Source organism: Onychostoma macrolepis, chromosome 17 (assembly GCF_012432095.1).
Source record: "Onychostoma macrolepis isolate SWU-2019 chromosome 17, ASM1243209v1, whole genome shotgun sequence".
Taxonomy (NCBI): domain Eukaryota; kingdom Metazoa; phylum Chordata; class Actinopteri; order Cypriniformes; family Cyprinidae; genus Onychostoma; species Onychostoma macrolepis.
Window position 1 is genome coordinate 25,245,637 of NC_081171.1, and position 27,414 is coordinate 25,273,050.

Here is a 27,414-nt window from a genome sequence, read left to right on the forward strand (position 1 = left end):
GTCATACTTTCTTTATGTTAAACCAGACTTTTATTTTGACGGGTTGTCATTTGTCTGTAATTTTTCTCAAATTAAATGTTGTAAAACTGATGAAGTGTCTCTCAGAGCAGCTCTGGACATGACGTTCATGTGTTTATATCTCATATATTGAGACACAGATGCTGAAATCACTCTGAGCATCACATGAGTTTGAGTTTGTCTATCAGATGAAATTCACTTACACAGAGACTTAATAGCGACAGGCACTGACTGGTTGTCTATTGCATTCATTTCTGCAGTTATATTAATCCATATCAAGTAAAAACGTCCAGAGCTTATTATCGTTATCAGAATACATTTTATCGCAACCTCAATATGACACGGTTTATCATGCAGCCCTATGTGGAATTACATTTCATACAATCTGTCTTTTCAAATACTTTTGGAGTTTGGAGGCCACAGTTGTTCAGCATTGTATAAATCATGTAAAACAAGGAATGTGCATCATGTTTGACATCACAAAAACAAAAGCATCAAAATCATTAGTTCTGTACACAAGGCCCACACAAAGAAGCAGCATCTATTGGAGTGTTTCGACATGTAGTCCACAAGGACCCCTTAAAATGCTAATATATGCACAGTGAGTACACCAAAGCAACCAATATGGTGTCATTCCTGACCTTTACAAACATTATTAAGATTAACCAGTTCAATAGTAACACTGGGACAAATATCGTGAACAGACAGATATTGCTAAAACATTAGAAACCCTGCAGTTCATGCTATACTTGAATACGAAGGAGGTATGATAAAAGACAAGCAAATGTTCAATCAAAAGCCAGATATTTGAGAGACAGAAATAAAGAGACACCCAAACAGAAACAAAACAGAAGGAATGTAGTTATGAAGAGGTGTAGAGTGAGACTTTATAGGTGAATATGAAAATTGAAAATATGAAAAAAGCATGGCTGAGATTTTTTGGGAACATTAGTCACGCAGACAGTCACGCTTTTAGTTTCTTACATGTTCTCAGACTCACAGGAATAAATATAGAACATGTTTATTCTCAACATTTTCTCTGTTGCCCTTCAAATACACATGCTACATAGTCAAGAAAACAGATTTTCACTTTAAAAAGTTGTAATTAACTTTGCCATGGTGAATCTTGAGGAGAAGCAATTTCAGCATCATTAAAACATAAAGCTTAAAAAAAACCAAATGGTGCATTGTGCTGTGCTAAACAAAATAAACACTAAAGAATCACAAGTGGCAAAATGGAAATGAATTATAAAAGAGTCCATGAAATCCGGTTCATTTAATTCAAATGGGGTACGTGGAGTGCTTTAAAGACTCCCAAAATCCGAGTACAACATGCACAGCACAATCTTATGAATTCATTCTTATGCAGCCGAAACATTTATGGCCCACCCTAAAGCTAAAGCATTAAATGGGCTAGACTCATCATCTGCCTTTATGGATCACACTGCTCAAAGAAATATCCTTTTATCATACTGAAATCAACAAAACAAAAAGGCCATCAAATATAAAAAAAAGTTATCTCAGTTTGCAAATTATATGGTTGGACTTTTGGAGATGTTTTAATGTGAACTAAAGTTTCTCCACTAAATATCAACAGTTTTCATCAAAAGGAAATTGAGATGGTTATACAACCACATGAAAATATAAAGATTTACTACAAAGGGTTACAGCGGTAACAAACACACCACTTCTCCCTCGTTCTTTTTCATGACAAATTACTGCCAGTCTGTTTAGCCTGATGTGAGAACTGCTCATTAAGTTTGGCTTCATTGGACAATCAATCAACGGGGAACATGGAAATCCACCACGGTCCGCTATTCAAATCACCTCAGGAATAGAAGTGAAAAAGAAACACCTTGAAACGGCACTGATTAGAGGACAACATGCAGCTGTTGTTTCTTCTGTGGTGGCTGAGAGGACGGTGACATCGTTAAAGTGTCATTATAAAGACAATGCGTTGCTTGGATATGGTTTTTGTGAGCATGTCGGAGGTGCACGCAGAGGCATTCTGGTAATTGGGTGTTTGAATGTGCGTTACATTTGAAGTCGGTCCACGAGTGACTCACAAGTGCCCTACAGAGTGTCGCCTTCCTTGGATGTGCATATTAGACTTAATGCGCACAGTGTGACTCAACCCCTCCAAACCAAAATGAAAATGAAGAATAGAAATGGAAAATATGTGAAGGTGTAGAGAAGAACGTGACAAAGAGGTTTAGGAACAATGGGTGGGCATAACAAGGCTGTCGATAAAATATAATTTTGCTTCTCTGAAAAGATGTGATCATTCTGTCAGGTTTTACAACTCAATGCCAGGTTTTAAGCTAAATTCAATTAAAAGGAGAGAGAAATATTTACAAAGATGTAAATAATAATCTCATGTGTGGAGAAATGTCTGAGTGCCCCTCCCTTAAAACCTTAATAATAATAATACTAGAAAAAAAGTTATTATATCTAACTAAAACCAATTTCTCTTTTTTATTTAGGGTAATAAAATAAAGTAATAAAGTAACGGTCTAAAAAAATCTTAAATTAATAAAAACTAATTAAAAATTATGAAAACTCATGAAAAAGTAATTAAAATGATGATGATGATGATAATAAAATAAAATCGAAAAGGAAAATACAAAAATAAAAACTAATACAAAATATTTAAAGCTACAATAGTGTCTCAGTGATACTAAAATAAGCACTGCTGACTAACTGAAAACAAGAATTTAATAATAATAATAATTTATTATTATTATTATTATTATTTACTTGGTTAACTCTTTAGACAAGTATTTACATATTTATTAGAGTCCTGCATTTCGTCTTTTTTACGTCCCTAGGGCCGGACTTCGGGCCAATTTTCACATCATAGTTCAGACGAAGGCCGGGCCTCGGGCGTGTTTTAGTTTTCTCCTTATTTTTATATTTTAGACATCCATCAATTAGTGATGAAAAAAAATGGAAACTGCGCTGGTGGAAACAACACGAGACCGTGCCGCGACTGTGAAGAGCCTCGACAGTGTTTAGTCTCCAGCAGCAGCGATCGCGCCGTCAGCGCAGCTGTTCTACGTTCAAATACACGCAATAAAGCTTGCCGTAAAGCCCCAGCAAAAGTAATTACCATGAATGTGTCCGAGGGAAATAGTAAGGAGATATTTGAATTACTTACTAATAAACTAGTGTTTTCTGTGTCAGTGTTGCATCAGTGTGGATTCATCTCCTCATTAGACGTGCCTTTAGAGAGAAGTGCATCTTCACGGATTATGATTATAATGAATGAGTTTTTGTTTTCGATTTTATTTATTTAATTAAGTAGTAATTTAAAGCTTTCTACAGATATATTTATCATGTCTGTGAGGCATGTATTCGCTGACTTTCGCTTCATTTTTGTGAAGCACTCCTGTTCAAGACGAGACGGCAGAAAGCGTATCGTTTTCTTAAAAGCACGACGTTTTGTTGATATTGTGAGTGCACACAAATAGAAGTAGACCCTTTACAGTTCCGAATGATGTATTACTCGCACCTTTATGAGCAAAAATTACGGCCTATTTTAAGTTGTTTCCATTGAAAAAAAAAAAAAATGCAATTGATTGCGCTGGTGCCTCCATGTCCTGTGCTTTAGCTTCCGTTCTCCGCACAAACTATTGGATGCAGCGCACATTTATCTAGGTTTAACCTTTAAACATTGTTATATGCTTGAACTGTTTTAGTATATCTATAGATTTTATTTTAGGCAAGTCGTGATGATTTGAGAAGGCTAAATTGATCAAACATGCTATGATCAGCATGCCGGTCTGCCGCTGGCTGCTTGGTCGTTACTTTAAGAAAGAAATAACTTGTTTAACGAACGAAAAATGCTCCAAACGTTTTTCAAAATTAACTTAATATAATTAAAAAAAAAAAAACAAGGAAAAAAACTAAATATAATCACTTTGCCATTACATACAAAACTGAACTATTTTAATAGCTGAAACATGAGCCGTTTTGGGAGAAGGGCTCGGGTCGGACTCGGGCCGGTAATTCTGATAAGCTGTCGGACACGGGCCGGGCTAGGGCCTGAGCATCTCGGGCCAGGGCCGGGGTAGGGCCTAAATTTGAGGCCCGTGCAGGGCTCTAATATTTATTAATATTTAAGCATTTTTGTCAATGGGCTTTTTACTTAAATTGTGCCATACAGTTGAAAACTAGAAACTCTGAAATTATTATTATTATTATTGTTAATTATTATCACAATTCATAAATTCTTAATAAACAGTTATGCTTTTTTAGGACATTAAGAATTTTTGCATTGTGACATTTCATGACAATTACGCAAATTTTGCCACCAAATTCTCAGGATTTTTTTTTATTTGAGGGGTGGAGAGGAGCATTTTTAAGACATTTTTCAAAAAGATAAATATATCTCACCTAAATGTTTGACCGTGCATTGCATTTTGTTTTTACACTCGTGCAATTGTTGCACAATAGCTTACACACAGCACAACACAGTTGCTCAAGCAAGTGGCAAAACATTTAAAATACTTTTCTTATATTATCACAAACATTCTAAATTAAAACTTACCATAGACAGAAACAGTCAGCTCTACTGCCTTTTTTGCATTTAAATCTTTATTACAAGCAATCCTGCGGTTCATAAAGAACTTTGTTTTACTACCTCCACCAGTGCCATCTATTATTGCCTTGTTTATCTAAACGTGCTCTTTTCCTTTAACAGAAAACCATATGTGTTGACTGTGAAACACAACAGACTTTAATTATATGCATTTATGGCGTAATTACTACATTTTCGTTTTCATATTTACCGCAACCAATGCGTTGTCACTTTAATTCAGCGCGTGTCATGCAGCAAACTCGGTGTGGAATCAATCGCTGCGCTGCTGCAGACTGCTTATGAAACACACTGCCGGACCGCATGCCGCTGCATGTCATGCAAAATCTCTCACGGCAGACGCGTCACCAGCTTTAGATCTGCATTTTTAAAGACCGCCGATCAAACATCCCAAAGCGATTATCGGCCGATAGTGATCGGTAGCCGATCAATCGGAGCACCCCTAATATATATATATATATATATAGTTGTGCTCAATATTATTCATACCCTTGGTAAATATGATCAAAGGCAGCTGTGAAAATAACTCCACATTGTACATTTGATCTTTCATTCAAAAAAAATAAAAAATCTAACCTTTAGTTTAATCAAAAAAAAAAAAAAAAAAAGTAAAAGTAAAAATGGGGGAAAATCACATTATGAAATGAATATTTTTCTCTAGTACACAATGGCCACAATTATTGGTACCCCTAAATAATTCTCATGATTGAAATATCTCTGAAGTATATTCCCATTCATATTTGCATTTTTTATCACACCAGGGTGACTAGGAACATGAAATTACCCAGCCATGGCATCCTGTTTCACAGGAATATAAATATGAGGGGAAACAAAGGCCAAGTTCTCTTAATCATTGTACACAATGAGTGAAATCAAAGAATGTATTTCTGTTGTGCAGCTAAATATTGTTAAGTTTTACAAATTAGAAAGTGGCTGTAAGAAGAGAGCTAAAGCATTAAAAATTCCCATTTCTACCATCAGGGCAATAATTCAAAAATTTCCAATCAACAGAAAATGTTACAAATCTGCCTGGAAGAGGACGTGAGTCTATTTTGTCTTAAAGCAAGGTGAGGAGGATAGTTTGAGTGGCCAAAGACGCTCCAATGATCACAGCTGAAGAATTGCAGAAAACAGTTGAGTCTTGGGGTCAGAAAGCCTCAAAAAAAAAAAAAGATCATCAAACTGCACCTACATCACCACATGTTGTTTGGGAGGGTTTCAAGAAAAATTCTCCTCGCTCATCCAAAAACAAACTCCAGCATATTAATTTGCTAGACATTACTGGAACTTCAAACGGGACTGGATTCTATGGTCAGATGCAATGAGCTTTTTAACAGCAAACACTCAAGATGGGTTTGGTGCACACAGGAATAAAAAAAGTATCCCATGTGTACAATGAAATATACTGCTGTATCTTTAATGTCGTGGGCCTATTTTTCTGCCAGAGATCCTGGATAACATGTTGGCATCATGGCATCAAGGATTCAATCAACTACCAACAGATAAAACAATTAAAATTGACTGTCCATGCTAGAAATCTTACAATGGGCTTTGGTTGGATCCTCAAACAGGACAAAATCAAAACAAAAATGGGCCACTGAGAACAAAATCAAGTAATAAAAGTATGAAAGTATGAAAAACAGTAAACAAGTTTCACCCAAATTTAATTTGTCTTTTAATTAGTGAAATTTAAACACATTTAATTTTTTTGGTAAATAAAGGGGATTTACTATTAAAATTAAAATATGGAAGAAATATTGTGTGTTTATTTCTTAAAAAATAAAAAAACAATTTCAACAGTAGTAATAGTATCACATATATTCAACTAAATAATAGTAATATATTTCTGGCACAATGTCTTTAAGATAAACTTATTTTGACGGGTTGCTATGAATACCTTTACATTTCTGTGTGTAGCTATATGATATGAAGCTGGTTTTACTCAAATGAAACGGTAAAATGCTCGTGAAGTGACTCTCAGAGCAGTTCTGTAGATGTTGTTTATGTATTTATGTCCTCATTGAGACGGCAGATGCTGAAATCACTGCGAGCGTCACACGCGCTTCAGTGTGTGTAACGTTAGTAAAAAAAAAAAAAAAAAAAAAACGCGCGTCTCTGCCATTCATTCATTCACACACACAGAGACTCGCAGAACATGCGGGATTCATATCTGAATCGACATTTGCGGCTTAATATTTACAGATACTAGTCCATGTTGCGCTTTGATTTAAGTGTAATGACCTACTTTTGATTAATTCATCCAAACTTTGACAAATTCCGTGACATTCCGTGCTAAACTGTAAATTCCATTGTTATAACTGGATTCCGAGATTCCGTCTGCGTTTTCTGCATCGCGGAAATCGTTGGGCCGTACGGGTCAAGAACCGGGTTGACCGGGTACTTAAAAAAACCTGGTACCGTGACGTTTTCATTTTTTTTGTATCGACTTAGTACCGAAGTACCGGGTCTTTTGACAACACTAGTGACAATACACTTAGCTCATGAGATGAGACAAAATACAGATACTTGGTTCACTAGAACGAGACAATATTTTAATACTATTTTAATACTATTTTCATTTAATTACAAAAAGTAAAACAATGCAGTTGTATTTTGAAACATTTTAACTAATCTAGGGCTGTAATTAATGATTATTTTGGTAATCAAGTAATCTACTGATTATTTTGACAACTGAGTAATCTGATATTTTTTAGTAACACAAATAGACCTAATTAAGTGAAAACCAGGCTTTAGTATGACTATTTATATATAATCTAACGATGAGGCAATAATAATTGGCTCAAATAAAATATCAAAACCAAGTAATTACATAGTTATATTGAACAACACTATTAAAATACATAATGTAATATGCCTATACATGATATTAACATAACCAAATTAAAGGGTCATGAAACCCCCTGTTTCAGCACTGGTTCTCACCACAGTTTTAAAAAACACTAAAAAAGTGGGCATGGTGCGCAGCGGAATGGAGTGGAGGGGGAAGAGGGGAGACAGGCAATACACACAGCTTCGGGTCCAAACAGTTTCATTTTGCTCCCATCGAGTTAAAAAAATAAATAAATAAATGCACAGCCATTTGCACTCTGTATCAAAAACATATATATGAACGAGCTGTTGCACCTCTGATAACTTGTAAGGCTTATTCTGCGGCATTTATATAAGCCTTTTGATGGGTTGTGTCACGGAGCTGTAAAAACGGTCACACTCACTAAGTGAATTAATCACGTTTGTACCGAACTCTTATTACAAAGCAAAAACACTCTCCTCCGATCCATGAATGTTTCTCTCAGTTAATGTGCGCGATGTCATCTAACAGTTATGTACCATAAAATACCTGCAGAGGGCACCAACAGCCTGGTGACGTTTCACTTTACAGCATGATTAAGCAATATTTAAAGCCATTCAATTTTAATATTTGGCCACGTGCAAACTCAGAAACTTTTATTTTGAAATCGCGATGTACAATAAATGGCATATTTAGAAATGGGTTGATGTATTGGATCCTGTGTTGGAAAAGGTTTATAAATTATTTACGTTACAAATCTAGTGAGATAATGCACACTGTTTTCCCAGATTAACTTTAAGCAATTCAAATTCACAGCATATTCAGAGGAAGAGTTTAGCCCCTTTCACACATACAGACGCTGCACGCCGGAGATCCGGCACGGTGCCGGAGAACTTTAAGCACTGCATAACGTAGCCTATATAGGCTATGCTGAGTTTCAGTTCATTTTAGACTAGGTTCACACTGCAGGCTAAAGTGGCCCAAATCCGACTTTTGCCCAAATGTGACCCATATCTGATTTTCTTATGACAGTCTGAACAGCACAAATCCCATTTTTTTCAAATCAGGCACAGGCCACTTTCATACGTGGTCCTAAATTGGATACATATCCAATGTTTTGCAATGCTACTTCTGTTTGAACGGCCATGTCACATTTCATGCGATTTTTACGTCATTGAAATGCGACAGACATCACAATTCTGCGCTGGAGGAAATCGTGCTCTCCTTCTTCTTAATATTCTTCTTCTTATCACTTCTTTATTTAGGCTCCGATTGCACATTAACTTAAAAATTGCTAAACACGCGTTAACACGAGCAGCATCCATTTTTATTTCCGCAAACACAGTGCGCTGCGTCTGTTGTCACGTCTTCTTCTGCGCATGCGGGTCACTTCAGGGCCGTATACGGTTCACACATGAGACTGATGGCAGTTGCATTTAAATGACAATGTGAACAACAGCGCAAAAAAAATTGGATTTCAGCAAAAAATCCGATCTGAGTATTAAGACCTGCAGTGTGAACTAAGCCTTTGTGACACGCTTAATTTGTTCACAGAAAGGAAACTCAAATGGCAGAAAGCGACATATTTGTTTTCTTTATTTTACACAAGCACAATGTTTTGTTTTCATTGTGAGTGTACACAAATAAAAGTAGACCTTTTACAGTAATGCATTATTAATAAGTCAATAATTGACAGGAGTGTTTTAAGTTGATTCTGCTGGTATAAGGACACAGTTGAAGCGATCGCGTGCACACACACACAAAACATAACTTCCAGCATTGCTAACTTGACAGCGCAGTTGGTACTTTATCAAAATAAAAGTGAACCAAACATTAGCGCGCCTGCCTCTGTGTCACTGCTGGAACGCGACTGAAGTACAAAGCTTATAATTTACATAATGAATAATAGTTTTACATTCAGATACATGGCAAATATGAAAATATTATGGAATATTTGGATTTGTGCCAAATGAGAGAGGTAGGATACACGAGCACAACGCTCCATTCTGCGAACAGTTGAGTGTGCAAGCCTTTAAAGTATAAGTTACTCCTTTGTCAGTGAGAGACGCATTCAGAATCAGCACAAGGTCACTGTCTAGTGGGCTTTGTTTTCAAGTGCGCAACTCATGGCATTCGCCTGTTCTTCTGCTGGTGGTTATCAAACAGCGTTGCATTACTGCGGGTGCCACCTTCTGGATTGAGGGCGAATTGCCTGTATTCGTTGTAAGGCCTCATGCACCGAATCGAGATGTCCGTACCGTGACGGTTTGGTACCAATACATGTATCGTTACACTCCTAAAATATATAACACACACACACAAAGATATAATAAAAACTAAACGGTAAGGGAAAAAATTTAAGGGGGAAGTAGAAAAAAACAACTGTCGTTTTGCAATGCCTTAAGGGTTCTTCATAAAAGTGCTATTGCCACACAAAGCTATTGAGATCCATATGTCTACATTTAGCTGTCTGAGTGGAAAATACATGGGCCCTGGAGGAAGACACAGTGGAAATGCTTGTCTCTGAGATAATGGGAAAACAGATCAACAATGTTACACCAACCTGGTAAAGACCAGCCAACACCAGCAGGCCACACAGAAAGAGCAAGGGAACGTCTCTAGTGTAACAGAGGTGATGAGAGGAACTGCTGTTCATCAGCATTAGTGCACTAATGGAAGTCTGTGTGGGAACACTACCTCTCTCCGGAGACGTATATTATGAGAAATGAGAGTCCCAGCAGGTTACAGGATATTTAGGTGTTACGTATACTGTACTTATATCTGATGCCCTTGGAACTTTGTATGGGTGATATGTTTTATCCTTTTTTCTTTTTTTTAACACATTAGCATTTTTCTTTTTATTTACAGTAATAAGTGTGCATGGGTGTTTGTATGTATGTGTATTTACTTATTCATTCATTTATTCAACATCATAATTTAAGACTAAGCTATCTTTGGCCATGATTATTTGCGTTTCACTACTTTTATTAAAATCTTTGTTCCTCAGTTAATTTCAATTGGCCCAAATGGTTTCAAAATGTAGGCTAGAATATGATAATATGAAAATAATAAAATTCATTATGAATATGCAAGTAGTATCATATTAGTAAGAGATGTTGTTTTGAAAGTCAGCACAACTTTGACTCACTCGCAGATAACCACAGCCAAGCTGATATTCATACTGCAACACTGATTTTCAAAAGGAAATACAATACTGTGTATCCTACATTTTAGACGGTACTCACAATTAGTCCATTTTTACTCTGCATACAAATATAGTGCAAACCACTGCATGTCTCAAGGTAATACAAAGCAGTGATATTTAGTCCCTGAATGATTTTTAAATTAATTAGTTGAATGAATGATTCAATGATCCACTTATTTACAATAAAATACTGGCCTAACAATGTAACATACAGATGTGTAAAAAAATATTTCTATAACCTATATTACCCAGCCATTTTTAGTAAAAATATTCCATGTGGTTCACAAACCCATCACAAAAAATCATAAGCATTATCAAAATGTATTATAATAATTTTAAAATGAATATACCATCACAACAGGAATAGTTTTCAGAAGTATTTTATGTCAGCTTCGCTTGTATGAAATCTCTTTGAGGTTTTCTGTCATGTATGATAATACAGGAAGACTTTAAATGAGTCATTTGTCCTCTTTATTTGCATATGTGACAAAAGCAGAGTTTATGCATGTTAGCGTGATTCACTCCACACATTGGTGGGTGTCACATCAGTATAAACGGACCCTGGGGTGAATGCTGTAATGGCACATAAGTGACATTAACTCTCTCAATGATTCCTCAGTGCTCACATGGCTTTTTATAGTCCCTACAGCCCCAAAGGGGACAGAATAAAGCGGTAACGCCAACTGCTTTATCACCACTATCGCGGTTCACACTTGTGTAAGTTTATTTATCAAGCAGGTCCTCTGGGATGGTAATTAGCTTTGAGTCTGTGGTGGCCGCTGGGTTCCTCCTGATACTGGGTTTGTGAGCTGTAAAGGGGATCATTAAGCAACCGGGTCAATGAGAGATGTACCTGTGTTGACCTTGGACGTGACCCGCGCCAAGTCAATCCGTCTTGGGTGGGGGACGGGAGCGGTGGGCTGGCGGGGACTGTTTATCCGGCGTTCCGATAGTTTGCTGACTTTAGAAAGGGGGGCGAAGATTCCTGGAGGGGGACAGAGAGAAATTATTTTGTTGAGAACAGACAAGAATCGCCAACTATATACATTACATATGTGAAGATTCATATTATGTGTGTCGATATCATAATTGAAATGCAAATGAAAAATTTGCCCGGTAGGGTGCAACACTGTAAGAAAAACAATTGTTACATATGACGAAATATCATCAGGGGTGCGTTTCCCAAAACCGTCATTAGCTAACTATGGTCGTTAGTTCTATTGAACTGTATCGGTAACGACGGAACGTGCGACCATAGTTGCTTTGGGAAACGCAACCCAGATCAAGCATATGAACGATACAATTCCACTCTGTGACTATTGTCATGGTTGAAGCTAGTTATTTTTTCTATGTTAAATATTTAACAAACAAACAAACAAAAACCAAAAAACGAACAAACATACATGCATGGCTAATTAGTAAAAAAAATACACAAGTCACTAGTTATGCTCAAATGTTGCTGTTTCTTACTTTCACAACTGTGGCTGGTTAAGACAAGCAACTGTTTGATGCTTTATCATGTTTTTCCTGGTTATTTACTTAGTAAACATTACCCATTACTAATTATATTCAAATATTATCATGACACACTTTTCAAAGTCATAGCTGGTTTTGGAAGACACATGGCTAATTTTTTTTGGTGATCTGTTGTGCAAGTTAACTACGTATGCTTATATTCCATCATGTGGCTGGTAAAGAAAAAACAAAAAACAAAGAGAATAACACAAAAAAAGATACGATTCCTTGGTGATCTATCATGTTGCCTCTGTTTTACTAGTTAGCAAACATTGCACTTACTAGTTAGCTCCTTATATTGCCATAACACACTTGTAAAGTCATAGCTAGTTATGCAAGATATATCATTCATTCCTTGATGCTTTGTTGTGCCTGGTTAGCTAGTTACTAAAACATAACACTCACTAATTAGCTAGTTAAACTCAAATATCACTATAACACACTTGTCAAAGTTGTAGCTGGTTATGGAAGAGATATGACTCATTCCTTGGCATTTTGCTGTGCCTGATTTATTACAAATTTATCTCACTAGTTAGCTAGTTATCCTTATATATTGTTATATCACATCTGTCCAATTCATGGCAGGTTAGATATATAATGGTGGCAAAAATTATTAGAACACAAGTATTTTCAACAGCTAAAAATTGCTGTAGTGTGTCAGTAGGAAATATAAGTTTACATTTCCAAACATTCATTTTGCCATTAATTGTAATAATCCAGTGAGATATTTGTTTGCACGAGTCTGACAACAGCCAGTGCTCCACACAGAGATCTGATCATCTGATCTCATCATCATTCAGTCTGTCTGTCTGGAATGAAATGAAAAAAAAAAAAAAACTGAGAGAGACTAAATCCAGAAGAACAATGGCAACATCTCTAAGATTCTTCAAGTAACCTACCTGCAAAGCTACAGTACTGTTATAAGTGTTAGGCACTTGTGTAAAAATGGTGTAAAATTAGGATGCTGTCAAAAATAATGTCATAAATAGATTTCTTTATCAATTAACTTACATTAACTAAATTAAATCAACATTTGGTGTGACCATCCTTCGCGTTTAAAGCAGCTTTTGCCCTCGGTGCACTTGCACATAGTTTTTCAGGTAGCTTGGCAGGGAGGTCTCTTGAAGCACCTAACCCTAAATAAAAAGACACAATTCCTTGGCTATTGTGTTAGTAAATATTCAACTCAGTTATGCTCATATCGCACTTATCACATTTTCCTTATCATTTGTTCAAAAAAAAAAAAAATGTCAAAAAGACATGCTTTGTTGCTTGACATCGTATTGCTCCAGTTTAGCTAGTAAGTAAACATTACCCTCAATAGTTACCTAGTTGGGCTAAAATATCACAGGATCACACTTGTAACGGTCTGTTTAAATTAAGATTTATATGAAACAGACATGACTCATTCCTTCATTTTGTTGCACCTGGTAAACTTACAACTCAAATTCCGGAAATGTTGGGACATTTGAATAAAATGAAAACTAAAAGACTTTCAAAATCACATGAGCCAATATTTTATTCACAATAGAACCTAGAGAACATAACAAATGTTTAAACAGAGAAATCTTACACTTTTATCCACTAAAAGCTTATTTCAAATTTGATGCCTGCTACAGGTCTCAAAAAAGTTGTCATAGGGGCAACAAAGGGCTGAAAAAGCAAGAAATTTTGAAAAGAATCAGCTGGGAGAACATCTAGCAACTAATTAAGAGAGGCAGAGTCTCTCAGAAGTAAAGATGGGCAGAGGCTCTCCAATCTGTGAAAGAGTGCGTAAAAAGATTGTGGAATACTTTAAAAACAACGTTCCATCAACATCAAATCTTTGCAAATCTCATCATCTACAGTGCATAACATCATCAAAAGATTCAGAGAAACTGGAGAAATCTCTGTGCATAAGGGACAAAGACCTTTGTTGGATGCCCATGGTCTTCAGGCCGTCAGACGACACTGCATCGCTCATTGGCATGATTCTGCAATTGACATTACTAAAAGGGGCAGGAATACTTCCAGAAACCACTGTCGGTAAACACAATCTGCCTTGCCATCTGCAGATGCCAACTAAAGCACTATCATGCAAAAAGGAAGCTATATGTGAACATGGTACAGTCGTGCCGTTGTGTCCTGTGGGCCAAGGCTCTTTAAAATGGACTGTTTCAAAGTGGAAAAGTGTTCTATGGTCAGACGAGTCCAAATTTGACATTCTTGTTGGAAATCACGGACGATGTGTCCTCCGGGCTAAAGAGGAGGGAGGCCTTCCAGCGTGTTATCAGCGTTCAGTTCAAAAGCCAGCATCTCTGATGGTATGGGTGTGCATAAGTGCATACGGTATGGGCAGCTTGCCTGTTTTTGAAGGCACTATGAATGCTGAAAGGTATATAAAGGTTTGAGAGCAACATATGCTCCCCTCCAGACGACGTCTATTTCAGGGAAGGCCTTGTGTATTTCAGCAGGACAATGCAAAACCACATACTGCAGCTATTACAACAGCATGGCTTCATAGTAGAAGAGTCCGGGTGCTGAATTGGCCTGCCTGCAGTCCAGATCTTTCACCTATAGAGAACATTTGGCGCATCATTAAACAAAAAATACGTTAAAGATGACCATGAACTCTTCAGCAGCTGGAAACATATATCAGGCAAGAATTGGACCAAATTCCAACACCAAAACTCCAGAAGCTCATAACCTCGATGCCCAGACATCTTCAAACTGTTTTGAAAAGAAGAGGAGATGCTACACCATGGTAAACATGCCCCCGTCCCAACTATTTTGAGACCTGTAGCAGGCATCAAATTTGAAATGAGCTCATTTTATGCATAAAATTGTAACATTTCTCAGTTTAAACATTTATGTTATCTATGTTCTATTGTGAATAAAATATTGGCTCATGTGATTTGAAATTCTTTTAGTTTTCATTTTATTCAAATTTAAAAAAGGTCCCAACATTTCAGAAATTTGGGTTGTACTAGTTAGCTAATTATTTTACAATACTCTTTGCAAGTCACTATCATATGGGAAAAACGTTTCCATTTATAATCTTACCATGTTTAATCGGGCAGGTGAAGTACTGAACGCCAGCTACCGATCCATCATTCTTGCCCACTGGTTGGTGAAGCTCCACTCCAGCCCAAAGACCACCAGCAAACTCTGTACTGCCGCAGAACCGCAGAGTCCCAACCTTGCAAAACAAGCGAGAGCCGCAGAGTAAACTAAGATTTACACTTTTCCTTAATGCATTCAATCACGGAACCACAGGAGCATCCTGCTGAAACACTTTAACAAACGGAGGGGAGGCTCTGTGGGGACAGTGTGAGAAATAGTTTTCTGGCCGCGTGGGCTGCCGAGGCGATAATACATGTTCAATAGACCTGTTTCACGCTCTCTTTATCTTGCTCCATACTCCGGAGGGCAATGAAAAGTGATTACTACTTTATTCCAGAAACAAACAAGCACATTCGCACACAGTGGCACGTATTTAGGCCTGTTCTCCCGGTCGCCGGAGAGCCGACCTTGTTTTCTTATGCGCCGACATTCATAAACAGGCAAATGAGCTTGGATAAAAATAACGTTAAAAGTAAAATGGGGATCAAAGAAAGCCAGCGGCGCCAAGGATCCCTGAAGATAATGGGGTTTTGATTAGCCAATCTGCGGATTCTAGGCACTCTGCTCACTTCAGTCCCAATGTGGCGGAGGATTTCATTAATGGATAATTTGGTGTGTAGGTAAGAGAGGGTGAGAGTCAGCCAAAAAAATAAAAAAATAAGTAAAAGGAATTATTTCTGCAAGGACAATACAGATGAGCAAGCCCTCTGGTCTCTTTACTCTTCTTTCAGTTTTCTGACCCACTGCAAATGGATTTGAGAGCCCCAGCTGAATCCCTGTCCATTACTGATGATGTCACAATGGGCCACAGCTTTCAAAGCAGCTTCCTTTTAGCTGTAGTGAATTTCAGACAGTTATACAGCATGTAGGACAGATTTGATTGCGTGGCAGCTTTAGGATACCGTTCAGTGACATTTGAGTTCTTGGCTGGGAGCAGTGCATGAAGTCATTTATTTCCGACAACTCTCAGTTTGTGGAACATTGTGTGGGGGTGCACCTGTTTCTATTAAATTTGATTTCTCAATGGCTTCAATCAATATTAATCACAGCAAACCTGTTATGTTTGAACTTGCATCTGTAACTCGTCTTTATGTTTGGTGTGAGGATCAACAAGCACACACATTTCCTTGATTTTCGAAGCACATGTGCATTTTTTCCAGCACACATACATTTTTGTGTACGCACTTTTGCTGCCAATGTGTCTCTTTAAATAATTTAGATTTCATTAACCTAACAAATTTGCTTAATTAACACTGCTTTTAAAGCAATAGACATACCACGCTGTTCGCAAATTGTTTATGCATGATGAACACATTAATGCATTTAATATTTTAGAAATACACACATATGAATATTAAATGTATACACATGAAACGGCCCCACAATGTCAATATTTTTATGATTTTCATGATTTACCACCTTTGTGGGGACATTTGGTACACACACAAACCAAGTGGCCCCTCAAAAATATTAAGATACATAAGCTACAGCAAAAAAAAAAAAAAAAGCATTATATAATAAAACATAACAGATTATACACATATAAATAAATAAACAATCAAACAAACTCTGTTGAAAATGCTTAAGCTTAATAAACTTATTGTTAACTGTTATTGTTAACTTATTGTTATTGACCTGCATGTTAAAATAATGTTAATATTATTATTGTGTATTGGACAAATGCAATATTATTATTATTTTTGTCCACATAATGAACTACACCACTGGTTATCCTGCAAGGAAATCTGTGTTAACTGCGGGATTTCATAAGTTTTCATAAAAATGACCTTGAGACCAGCTGGTGAAAAATAATTCAAAGAGTGATTTAAGGAAGTGAAGATAAAGTTTGATATTTTGTAGTGAATGCCAATTGAGAGTGACTTAAATGTCCAAATGTTTTTTGAAGCCACTCTATGTGCAATAAAAATATAAATAAAATATGTTTGTTTGCTCATTACATGGTCAAAGAAATTAAGAATTATGCAGTACCTTTTGACCAGCAATGATAACTTTGTCTCCAATGTGAAGTCCCATACTTGAAAGCTGGGCACAAGCTTTATCCGATAGGAGACCTTGAGGTCGAGCAGGCAGGAGCGGGAGGAGAGCGTCGGGTCTCGGGAGGACCTCCTGCAGCAGTGCGCGCAACTCTTTAGCCTGGACCGCGGCATCAGCTATTTCAAGATGCATGTCTAGAGGCTCTGAAACAACATCAGCCGGACACTGGCCCTTATCATTCTAAAAAGATAAGACAAGTAACAAACTTGTTAAAAGGTTGATTGAAAGCATGTCTAAAAACATACATAAATTATAGCAAAATTACATAAATAAAAACATCCTAAATAAAACATCAAAAAGTTAAAGCAAACAAGTTAAAAACCAACATAAAGTGTCCTAGTAAGGTGTTGGGCCACCACATAAGGCATCACAGAATCCTCATAAAATAAGGGAGATCTTTCAGAACAACTTTGAATTGATTTCCAGGATGGATCTTCCTTTCACCCGTCTGTAAATACCATGAGTCAGCTTTAGGGAAACTCCAGCTAACAAGCTACTTGTAATATAAAGTAGCTAAGCTGCAGTCAAGCAAATCTTAAAAATATATATATATATATATATATATATATTTGGATTCACTACCAGCGACTGACATAAAGTGTCTAAAGTGTAACTAAATTGAAGCTATTTAATGTTTTTTTTTTTTATTTTTTTTATTTTTTATAAATCATGCAACTGATTGTATTTTCATGACGATTTTAATTAGGATCTCAATTAGGATGGCTGTCTCAAACTAAAGACTCCAGTGAATCCAACCTTTCATCTTCTACAACATCTTCTACCACTATGAGGCCTTTTTTGGCAACTCTACATCATTCCCAAAGAACACGCACCAGAAGAGGCGTCCAACCAGAAGAGGTTTGAGGGGAAAAAAGATGTGTGAGGCAAACCCTACTAACAACAAAGACAGAAATATTGATGCAATATTCAATATATCTGACAAATAACTTTCTTTTTTTTTTTAAGTTGTATTTTTGGGCTTTTATTGCATAGGACAGTTGTAGAGAGCAGACAGGAAAGCATTGGGTGGAGAGAGGGGGTGGGCTCAGCAAAGGACCTCAAGATGGGATTCGAACTCGGGTCGCCGTGAGCACAGTTGCTATATGCTATATGTTGGTGCACTAACCACGAGGCTATTGATGCCGACTATCTGACAAAGAACTTTCAAATGAACATGTCCACATTCTCAGTAAAGGTTTATCTTTTGTTCCAACTCCAAGAACTGATCCTTTCTTAGTCAAGATCGAATTGTTTAAGTTTATGAGAAATGTGAAATTAAAAGGTTTTTTTTTTGGTTGTAATAGTACTGGTGTAACAGTCACTAATCAATTTAAGCCTAAAAGTACCTTTACACCCCATATCTCCAATCCCTCTGTGAGGCAAAAATCCCTTTTGTCGGCTGGTAGAAAATTATATAGATCAAATTTTGATGGAAAAACCTAAGTTTGAGTTGAAGAATCTAGACAAAGTTAAAAAAAAAAAAAAAAGCAGCTTTAGAGTATTTAATAAAATATAAAGATCAATTACAATCCAAAAAGCAGATAAAGGATGAGCTATAGTTATACAAAATACAAATAAATATCTATCTAAAGTAAAAACAATGCTTAGTGATCCTTCATGTTATAAAAAACTAATGTTTAATCCTACTATAGAATATAAATCCCAGATAGATAAGATGTTAAACAGAGGTGTTGAAGAGAAATGGATTGCCGAACAAGAATTCAAAAGGTTAACAAATCATCATCCAGATGTCCCAGTGCTTTATGCTTTACCTAAAATACATAAATCTATTGCAGACCCTCCTTATCAACCTATAGTATCTGGTATTGGCTCCCTCACCGAAAAGTTGTCTGTATTTATAGATTATTATTTACAACTGTTAGTGAAACAACTTCCTTCTTATTTGAGAGATACAACAGATTTTTTAAATAAATTACAATCTTATTCAAATTTACATGACCAAGATTGGTTGGTAACATTAGACGTGATTGTCTGCTGATAAAAATTAAACATAACATATCAAATCTTGTTCTACTAATAATATAATATACTTACTTCAATGTCCATGTCCACTGATGTCCAACTTAAAATTTTAAGGCAACCAGCTTCAGCAGATTTTTGAGTTTGCTCAACTTATTTTTGTGGGATTTTTTGTTGTATAAACTTGAAACGACAAGTTGAGAAAACTCAAAAATCTGCTGAAGCTGGTTGCCTTAAAATTTTAAGTTGGCTCAACTTTTAATTTTTTACAGTGTAGACATGATGTTACTTCTCCAGTTGCCAGACACTTTATTGAATATAACCATAGTATTGAACAACTGAAATGTATAGGAATTGAGAAAATAATGAATCCTCGCTGGGGTGGAGATATTGATAAAAGACTCTTACAGAGAGAGGCGTCTTGGATGTTTTATTTAGAGATCATGTCACCTCAGGGTTTATATGAGGACTTTGATCTTTCATGTTTCATGTTTAAACTGCTACCTTTTAAGAAAACAGATTCTTACTGGAAAAGCTACACTATTTTGTAGCTCAGCTGTCATGTTATTAAAAATAAGTGTTACCTTATTTTCAAGAATCTGAATCACATTTTTTATTTATTTATTTTATCTTCTGAAATGTTCTGCGACTTCTATTCCAAAGCAGTTTAAATAATGCAATTATTACATCAAGCCCACAAAACATGCGCAAAGTGTACACATTTGGATTTGTGCCAAATGAGAGAGGTTACATGAGCCCAAGTTTATTTCTATTGCACATTTCCCACACACCCTTAATTCTAGTTTCACTTTAAATCATTTAATTTAGGGTTGGCATTTATAATAATAATATTGAATGCCACTATAATTTATGTTTGTTTTACACTTATATTTTTTCAGTCCTGTTCTGTTTTAATTAAACAATTTTAATTTGTAATGGAGTTAGGGGAACAAAAATACATGAGTTAATAATCTTTGTAAACATTTATTTATTTATTTTTGTATTACATTTATATGTTTACATAATAATGTTTATTTACATTAATTCTTAATGTAGTACTACAATGTAACTTACACAATAATGCGACTCAACTGAATTTTTATTTGTATTATTTTGTTTTGTTTTTTCTCTCTCAATTTTGACCCAGTGCAACTTCATTTCTAGAAAATACAGAAAATACTGGTGCAAGCTAAACTGAATCACTGAATGCAAAGACACAGCAAGAACTTGACATTAGATGAAAATGTTTAACAGTATGTCTCATCAGCCCCCTCCAGCCAAACAGCCCAATGCCTCTACTACAGCATGGCTTAACACCATTTTTAAATGTATTACACATCCGACTGCCTGAGCAGTGGACTTCTTGTGCCCTTCTGTCTTATCCAACAATGTGCTGTGGCAGGCACCGAGCTGGAACCAGACAAGGAAGATGGCCAAAACAAATGCGTCGTCCTTGACATGGCTTGGCTGGTGAGCAGTAAATGTGTTTCGCTTTTCCTCGGCCCATTGGCTCTCTGCTGGCTTTAGGCTTAATGTGCTTGCCCATCTCACCAGCCTCATACCCTGTGCTCATTAATATGTGGATGATGGAGTCCATTAGGGCTGTGTGATATGACGATATATATCGGATGGACAAAATAAAAAGTCTATCGTTTCATATTATGTTCTATCGTTTATTTCACGGTGTCGCAAAATACACTGTTTACGGTAATACTTTTGAATCATTTGGATGACTGAGATCTTTACACACCACCACGGGCGTGAAGGGGAGACAGAACCAGGTGGAGAACGACCCGAACAAAACGAGGAGCTCGTTCCTAAACGAGGGACTACATCTGTAGGCACACGTTTTTAAGCACTGCAGTTTTAAAACAACCGATTTTAAGCCGTTGAAACACAAACAACAGAGCTATATGCGTGCGCCGTGTCTGTTTCTGTGTGAGAGGACCGCACTTTTTTTTTTTTTTTGCCACTTTATTGGCTTTGAACGATTACATAAACACACTTATATGCGTCAGAATCCCCGTCTTGGCAAATATCCTCATAAAGACAGCGATTTAGGTAGGTCTTAAGAGAGAGGAAACAGCTGAAAGAGAAACCGCATATGTAACAGTATATTGGATCCGGACTTCGGTCTTAAAGGGGAAGCTTGACTAAATCACTTTTGTAACTTAAAATAAAAAAATAATAATGATATATTTATATATATGTATAGAATCTATACATAATACACATGTTAATTATATCTATCATAGATAGATAGATATAATTAACATAGTGAAGACCAATTAATTTACACAATGTATGTAGCATTTCTTATTTATTGTAGTTTGTTGTCCTATTGCTTGCAATTAGTTTCTTATACTTATTTCATCACTGACTGTTTATTTATTTTCAGTGAGCTTGAGTTTGTTTTTTTGTCTATTTTTAGGCTTTTATTAGTTTGATATTAACATTGGTGACAAGGATTATGAATATTCTATGGTATCAAAGATTTTAATATCATAAAAACCTTTTTAAAAGAAAAAAAAATACTATATCGTGATATATATATCGTTATTGTGATATAAAATTAGTCATATCGTGATATAAGATTTTGGTGATATCGCCCACCCCTAGAGTCCATGTTTGGGACATCCATTTTGAGAGCCTCTCTTCGCATCGAGAAAAGCTGAAAGGGTTTGATGTACCACACATTTCTAAGACAGCAGGGTACTGTGTTGGAGTTGCTTTCCATCTTCAGACACATATAAATGTAGAGCTCCTGACAACTGGAAACTAAGGGCTCTCAATTTGTAATGGGATCATAGATAAACAACACCGCTGGTTGATGTTGTGCCTCATGCAGCTCCATACATCAACTGAGTCTTTTAATAGCACAGCGTGAGACAATACCTCTGTTCCAAAATCTAGTGAGTGACCTACCTAGACAGCATTTTAAGGCTTCATGGATTAACTTCAATCAGAGGTAGAATAAAATAGCTTTGGCCAAATTATGAAGCAGCATCTGATATATGGAATAAGAAAAAGTAGATGAGACAACAGCAACAACAAACTACTGGAGACCACAACAATAACAGACAATGAGTGCTTGTATGAGAGGGTTAAGAAATACACTTGACTGAATTTTTATCATCCATAATTTTTGAGAGAAATAGCACAAACACTTGACAAGTATGAAACCTTCTTGTGAGCATGTGTTGACTGCCTGTTTTTGCCAAAAAGAAGAAGAAGAAAAAAAAAAGATGGACAACACATCTCCACTTCCTTCCATTGTAGAAAAGTGAAGCCAAAATATTCCAGATATGTCCGCTGTCATCTTGTGTCGATGACATCATTTGAAGCCCAAGTCTGCAGTAGTTCTCATTAGCTGGAGCCGAGGTATCAAAGTCCCGCCCAAACTCCCATAGATCCAATCACAAGCTCACAATCAATACGAAACACAATGTTTTTATAGTATCTAATAACTAACTACACCCAAGCTTATTTAAAAAACAAACACTTGAACATATATGTGACCCTGGACCACAAAACCAGTCATAAGGGTCAATTTTTCAAAATTGAGATTTATACATAATCTGAAAACTGAATAAATAAGCTTTCCACTGATGTATGATTTGTTATGATAGGACAATATTTGGCCGAGATACAACTATATAGGAATCAAAAATATGGAATCTGAGGGTGCAAAAAAATCTAAATATTCAGAAAATAACCTTTAAAGTTGTCCAAATGAAGTTCTTAGCAATGTATATTACTAATCAAAAATTAAGTTTTGATATATTTTCAGTAGGAAATTTACAAAATATCTTCATGGAACATGATCTTTACTTAATGATGTTTTATTAACAAAGTTCGGGAGGAGCAGGTTCAGATACTTAACCCGGCCAATTCATCATCAGCAATCACAACATCTATCCTATCAGCTCGAGACAGAACCTCTATAAATAGCCAAGCCATCTTACCATCATTCTCTCTACAGTCTTTCAGCATTTGGTTCACTCCTTTTGCCATTAATCTTACATCACAGACCAAATTTTTCCCGTCCAAACAATTAGACCTTTACTCTGGATTTTCGGATTCTCAGCAGCAATCCGCCAGCCCCAGGATCACTCGAGGCTTAACCTCGCCTTGACTGCCGAAACTTCCAACTTCCCCAGCATCCTCGTACCATTCGGCCGCATCAACAATTCCTCTGATCGGAAAGTGGACAGTATTTAAGCCTGAGGCATACGCTCATTAATTCCAACGCACCGTTCTCACGGAGGGTAAACAAAGCAGATCTGTATGATCTATTCGTCACCCTGCAAATCAGCCAACCTCACTCCAGCCGCCAAGGCAGCCTATAGATCGAGCAAAGCCCCGAACTCGCCTTGCTCGACACCGCCATCGTCCCGCACAAGACCCGGCTCTCCGCGAGTGTCAGGTCGCAGCAGCAGGCCTTCAATGAGCAGTTCTCACTCGCTTCCCACTTCGGCTCAGCCTTCCACCGCGACTCTTCCGGCCGCAGCGCCGTATGCAGCTGCAGTTTTTCCCATACACTGATTTATTAGTGGCGGCCCGCCACAATATCAAAACTGACCACCACAAATAGATTTTTTCAAAAAGCTTTGACTTTGTTGAATATAAGAGCACTGCACATTTCAAAATCGAAACACGGTGCGGGTGTTTTTATATCATTGTATTTCTAAAGGTAACCGACTGTCTTAAATTTTGGATGTCATTTTCATTTCATCTTGCATGTAATTTCTGATAAAGCGTTTGTAAGCGGAGCCCTGCTTTGTGTACAGTGTTACCGGGGAAACCGCTATTTCTCCACACTCTATAAGCGCCTACTGTTGGCAGAGAATGAATTTGCATATATGCCGCCACAAATAGAGTCCAAGTCTGTGGGAAACACTGCAGCTGGGCCTCCAGCTCTCGTAGCAGACGCTAGCGCGATGCTGCCTCCGTTAGCGACGCAGGCAGTGTTGCAAATTAATTCATTTTTAGGTGAAGTCGCTAAAAGCAGGTTTCGTGGCTGAAAGTTTGTTAAAGGGGTCATATGATGCAATTTCTATTTTTCATTTTCTTTAGTGTGGTATGTAGCTGTTTGTGCATGTATAAGATCTGCAGAGTTACAAAGCTCAAAGTCTCCCACAAAAGGATTGATTCTATCTAAAAGATAGGGCTGATCCAGACCGGGCTAAAACACCTCATTAAAACACGCCCTCACATGTCTACGTCACGATGTGGAAATACTTGCGTAATGCCGCCCAAATGTTCACGCAGTAGCATTGATGAAGCCATGTCAGGGAGACGCTGTGTGTAAAATAAAGCACTTTATTTGCCCTTCCGAAAGTAGATGCAGTTAGGAATCATTAAGATTACTTACAACAGAGTAGCACAACCCAAATGTTTGAATTTGTGCAAAACATTTTATGGACGACAGTTTCGTGAACCTAGGAGAGTACAAGGCTGGCTGTGCAAAGGCCATTTCTAAAAGAAAAAAAAAAACAAATGGGTCAATTCTTACTTTGCTATGACAATCTGGTGCTTCTGAATCAGTGACTGCAAGTATGTTTTGTTAATAGTTTAAATATTTGTTTTGCGCCATGTAGAGTATGTGCCCGCTTCCGCAGAAGCCACATTCCCTTTTCAGATGCTGCAGCAGTGCTCGCTTCCGTAGAAGCCACATTGTCTTTCCATATACCGCAGAAGTGCCAGCTTCCGCAGAAGCCACATTCTCTTTCCAGACACCACAGCAGTGCCCGCTTCCGCAGAAGCCACATTCTCTTTCAGATGCCACAGCAGTGCCGCTTCGCAGAAGCCACATTCTCTTTCAGATGCCGCAGAAGTGCCCGCTTCCGCAGAAGCCACATTCTCTTTCAGATGCCACAGCAGTGCCCGCCGCAGAAGCCACATTCTCTTTCAGATGCCACAGCAGTGCCGCTTCCGCAGAAGCCACATTCTCTTTCAGATGCCACAGCAGTGCCGCTTCGCAGAAGCCACATTCTCTTTCCAGACACCACAGCAGTGCCCGCTTCCGCAGAAGCCACATTCTCTTTCAGATGCCACAGCAGTGCCCGCTTCCGCAGAAGCCACATTCTCTTTCAGATACCGCAGAAGTGCCCGCTTCCGCAGAAGCCACAATCTCTTTCAGATGCCACAGCAGTGCCCGCTTCCGCAGAAGCCACATTCTCTTTCAGATGCCACAGCAGTGCCCGCTTCCGCAGAAGCCACATTCTCTTTCAGATGCCGCAGAAGTGCCCGCTTCCGCAGAAGCCACATTCTCTTTCAGATGCCACAGCAGTGCCCGCTTCCGCAGAAGCCACATTCTCTTTCAGATGCCACAGCAGTGCCCGCTTCCGCAGAAGCCACATTCTCTTTCAGATGCCACAGCAGTGCCCGCTTCGCAGAAGCCACATTCTCTTTCAGATGCCACAGAAGTGCCCGCTCGCAGAAGCCACATTCTCTTTCAGATGCCACAGCAGTGCCCGCTTCCGCAGAAGCCACAATCTCTTTCAGATGCCACAGCAGTGCCCGCTTCGCAGAAGCCACATTCTCTTTCAGATGCCACAGCAGTGCCCGCTTCCGCAGAAGCCACATTCTCTTTCAGATGCCACAGCAGTGCCCGCTTCCGCAGAAGCCACATTCTCTTTCAGATACCGCAGAAGTGCCCGCTTCCACAGAAGCCACATTCTCTTTCAGATACCGCAGAAGTGCCCGCTTCCGCAGAAGCCACATTCTCTTTCCAGATACCACCACAATGATTCTACTCCAAGCGACGACCAGCAACCCCACCAACCTAAAGCTCTGCAAGTTTTTGGGGGTTATCAACACACCACTCTGGCTGCTGTCCCGCACTAATTGCATCGTTTGGGGGGGGAGCGCCCTGGGTCCGGGATAAATGCCCGTCTCCCCGGACAAGGGGAGTACCCCGGGTTCAGGAGGAATTACTGAGCTCGGAGCCCTCTCCCCGGACAGCACGCCAAATACGCATAACCTTTACTCGGTTTATTATATGTAAGTGTGAACTCGTGAAATTATGTTATTAACAAAGTTCGGGAGGAGCACGTTCAGATAATTAACCCGGCCAATTCATCATCAGCAATTATAACGTCTATCCTATCAGCTCGAGAAAGAACCTCTATAAATAGCCAAGCCATCTTACCTTCATTCTCTCTACAGTCTTTCAGCATCCCTCCTCCACCCCGACTCCGCACCATCAGCCCGCTCCTACCCCAGCACGGGGATGAGCACTCGGGGGGAGCCTGATTTTTGCACTTGCTATCAACTGGAGGGATATTTTTAAATGCTGTGTTTCAGTGGGGCTGCCTCCTAATAGTCGACTAGCCGTTAGTCGACCAGAAGAGGCTTAGTCGATCAAAATTTCATTAGTCACTTAATCGCATAAAAAAAAAAAAATAAATAAATAAAATCCACAGGAAGTGGCGAAGTCACATAGTCTGTGATAGGCATACTGTATATTAACAGCTGATCCCTAATTACAGTACACCGGTTAGAACATGCAAACATTTGTTTCGATCATCGACTTCAAATATGGCTTATCATCTGAAACATGTAAGTAGCAGCAACATTACATGGCCACTCTCTCTAACATTAAGCTAGAAAAATGTGCGCTATTGAAGTGTTTGTGTGGAAGCTAAACAGTAGCATGCGCACTGCATGACAGTTCATTTGAAGGCGCCGGTGAGATCAGTTGCATTTAACTTAAAATACTCTGTCATTTTTGCTCATACATATAAGAGTAATACATCATTAAAATCTGTGAAAGGTCTTTTATTTATGTGCACTTTCAATAACAACAAAACATTGTGCTTTCGCAAAATAATGAAAGGAAAGAGGGTGCAATTTCTGGCTTCTAGGTCTCTAAATATATAAAATAAAATAAATAATTAACCAAAACTCTGTGTTTGCCTCACAGACATGAAAAATGTATATAGAAAATGTTCCTGCTATTCACTGCGGCATTCATCACTTTTGCTTTATTCATTCTGTGATGCTGCAAGACAATGAACCAAATCAAATGGAAAACAAATATTTTCAGTCTATGTAATCTGTATGAAATGTGCACGTCCACTGTGAAGATGACGAGTCAGTCTCGTCAACTTCAGTGCAGCCGAAAATATA

At 37.8% G+C, this 27,414-nt stretch overlaps 1 protein-coding gene across 2 annotated transcripts in view; it reads right to left on the reverse strand.

The window, feature by feature from the left end:
• zgc:103755 (uncharacterized protein LOC449988 homolog) overlaps positions 1–27,414 on the reverse strand; it is a 63,699-nt gene that overhangs the window by 20,342 nt on the left and 15,943 nt on the right. For both annotated transcript variants that reach the window (XM_058749818.1, XM_058749817.1), the window contains exons 7-9: positions 17,236–17,481; positions 15,187–15,322; positions 11,483–11,614 (exon numbers count right to left, since the gene is read on the reverse strand). In XM_058749818.1, the coding sequence (XP_058605801.1) occupies positions 11,483–11,614; positions 15,187–15,322; positions 17,236–17,481 (514 nt within the window). The remainder of the gene's footprint in view (positions 1–11,482; positions 11,615–15,186; positions 15,323–17,235; positions 17,482–27,414) is intronic.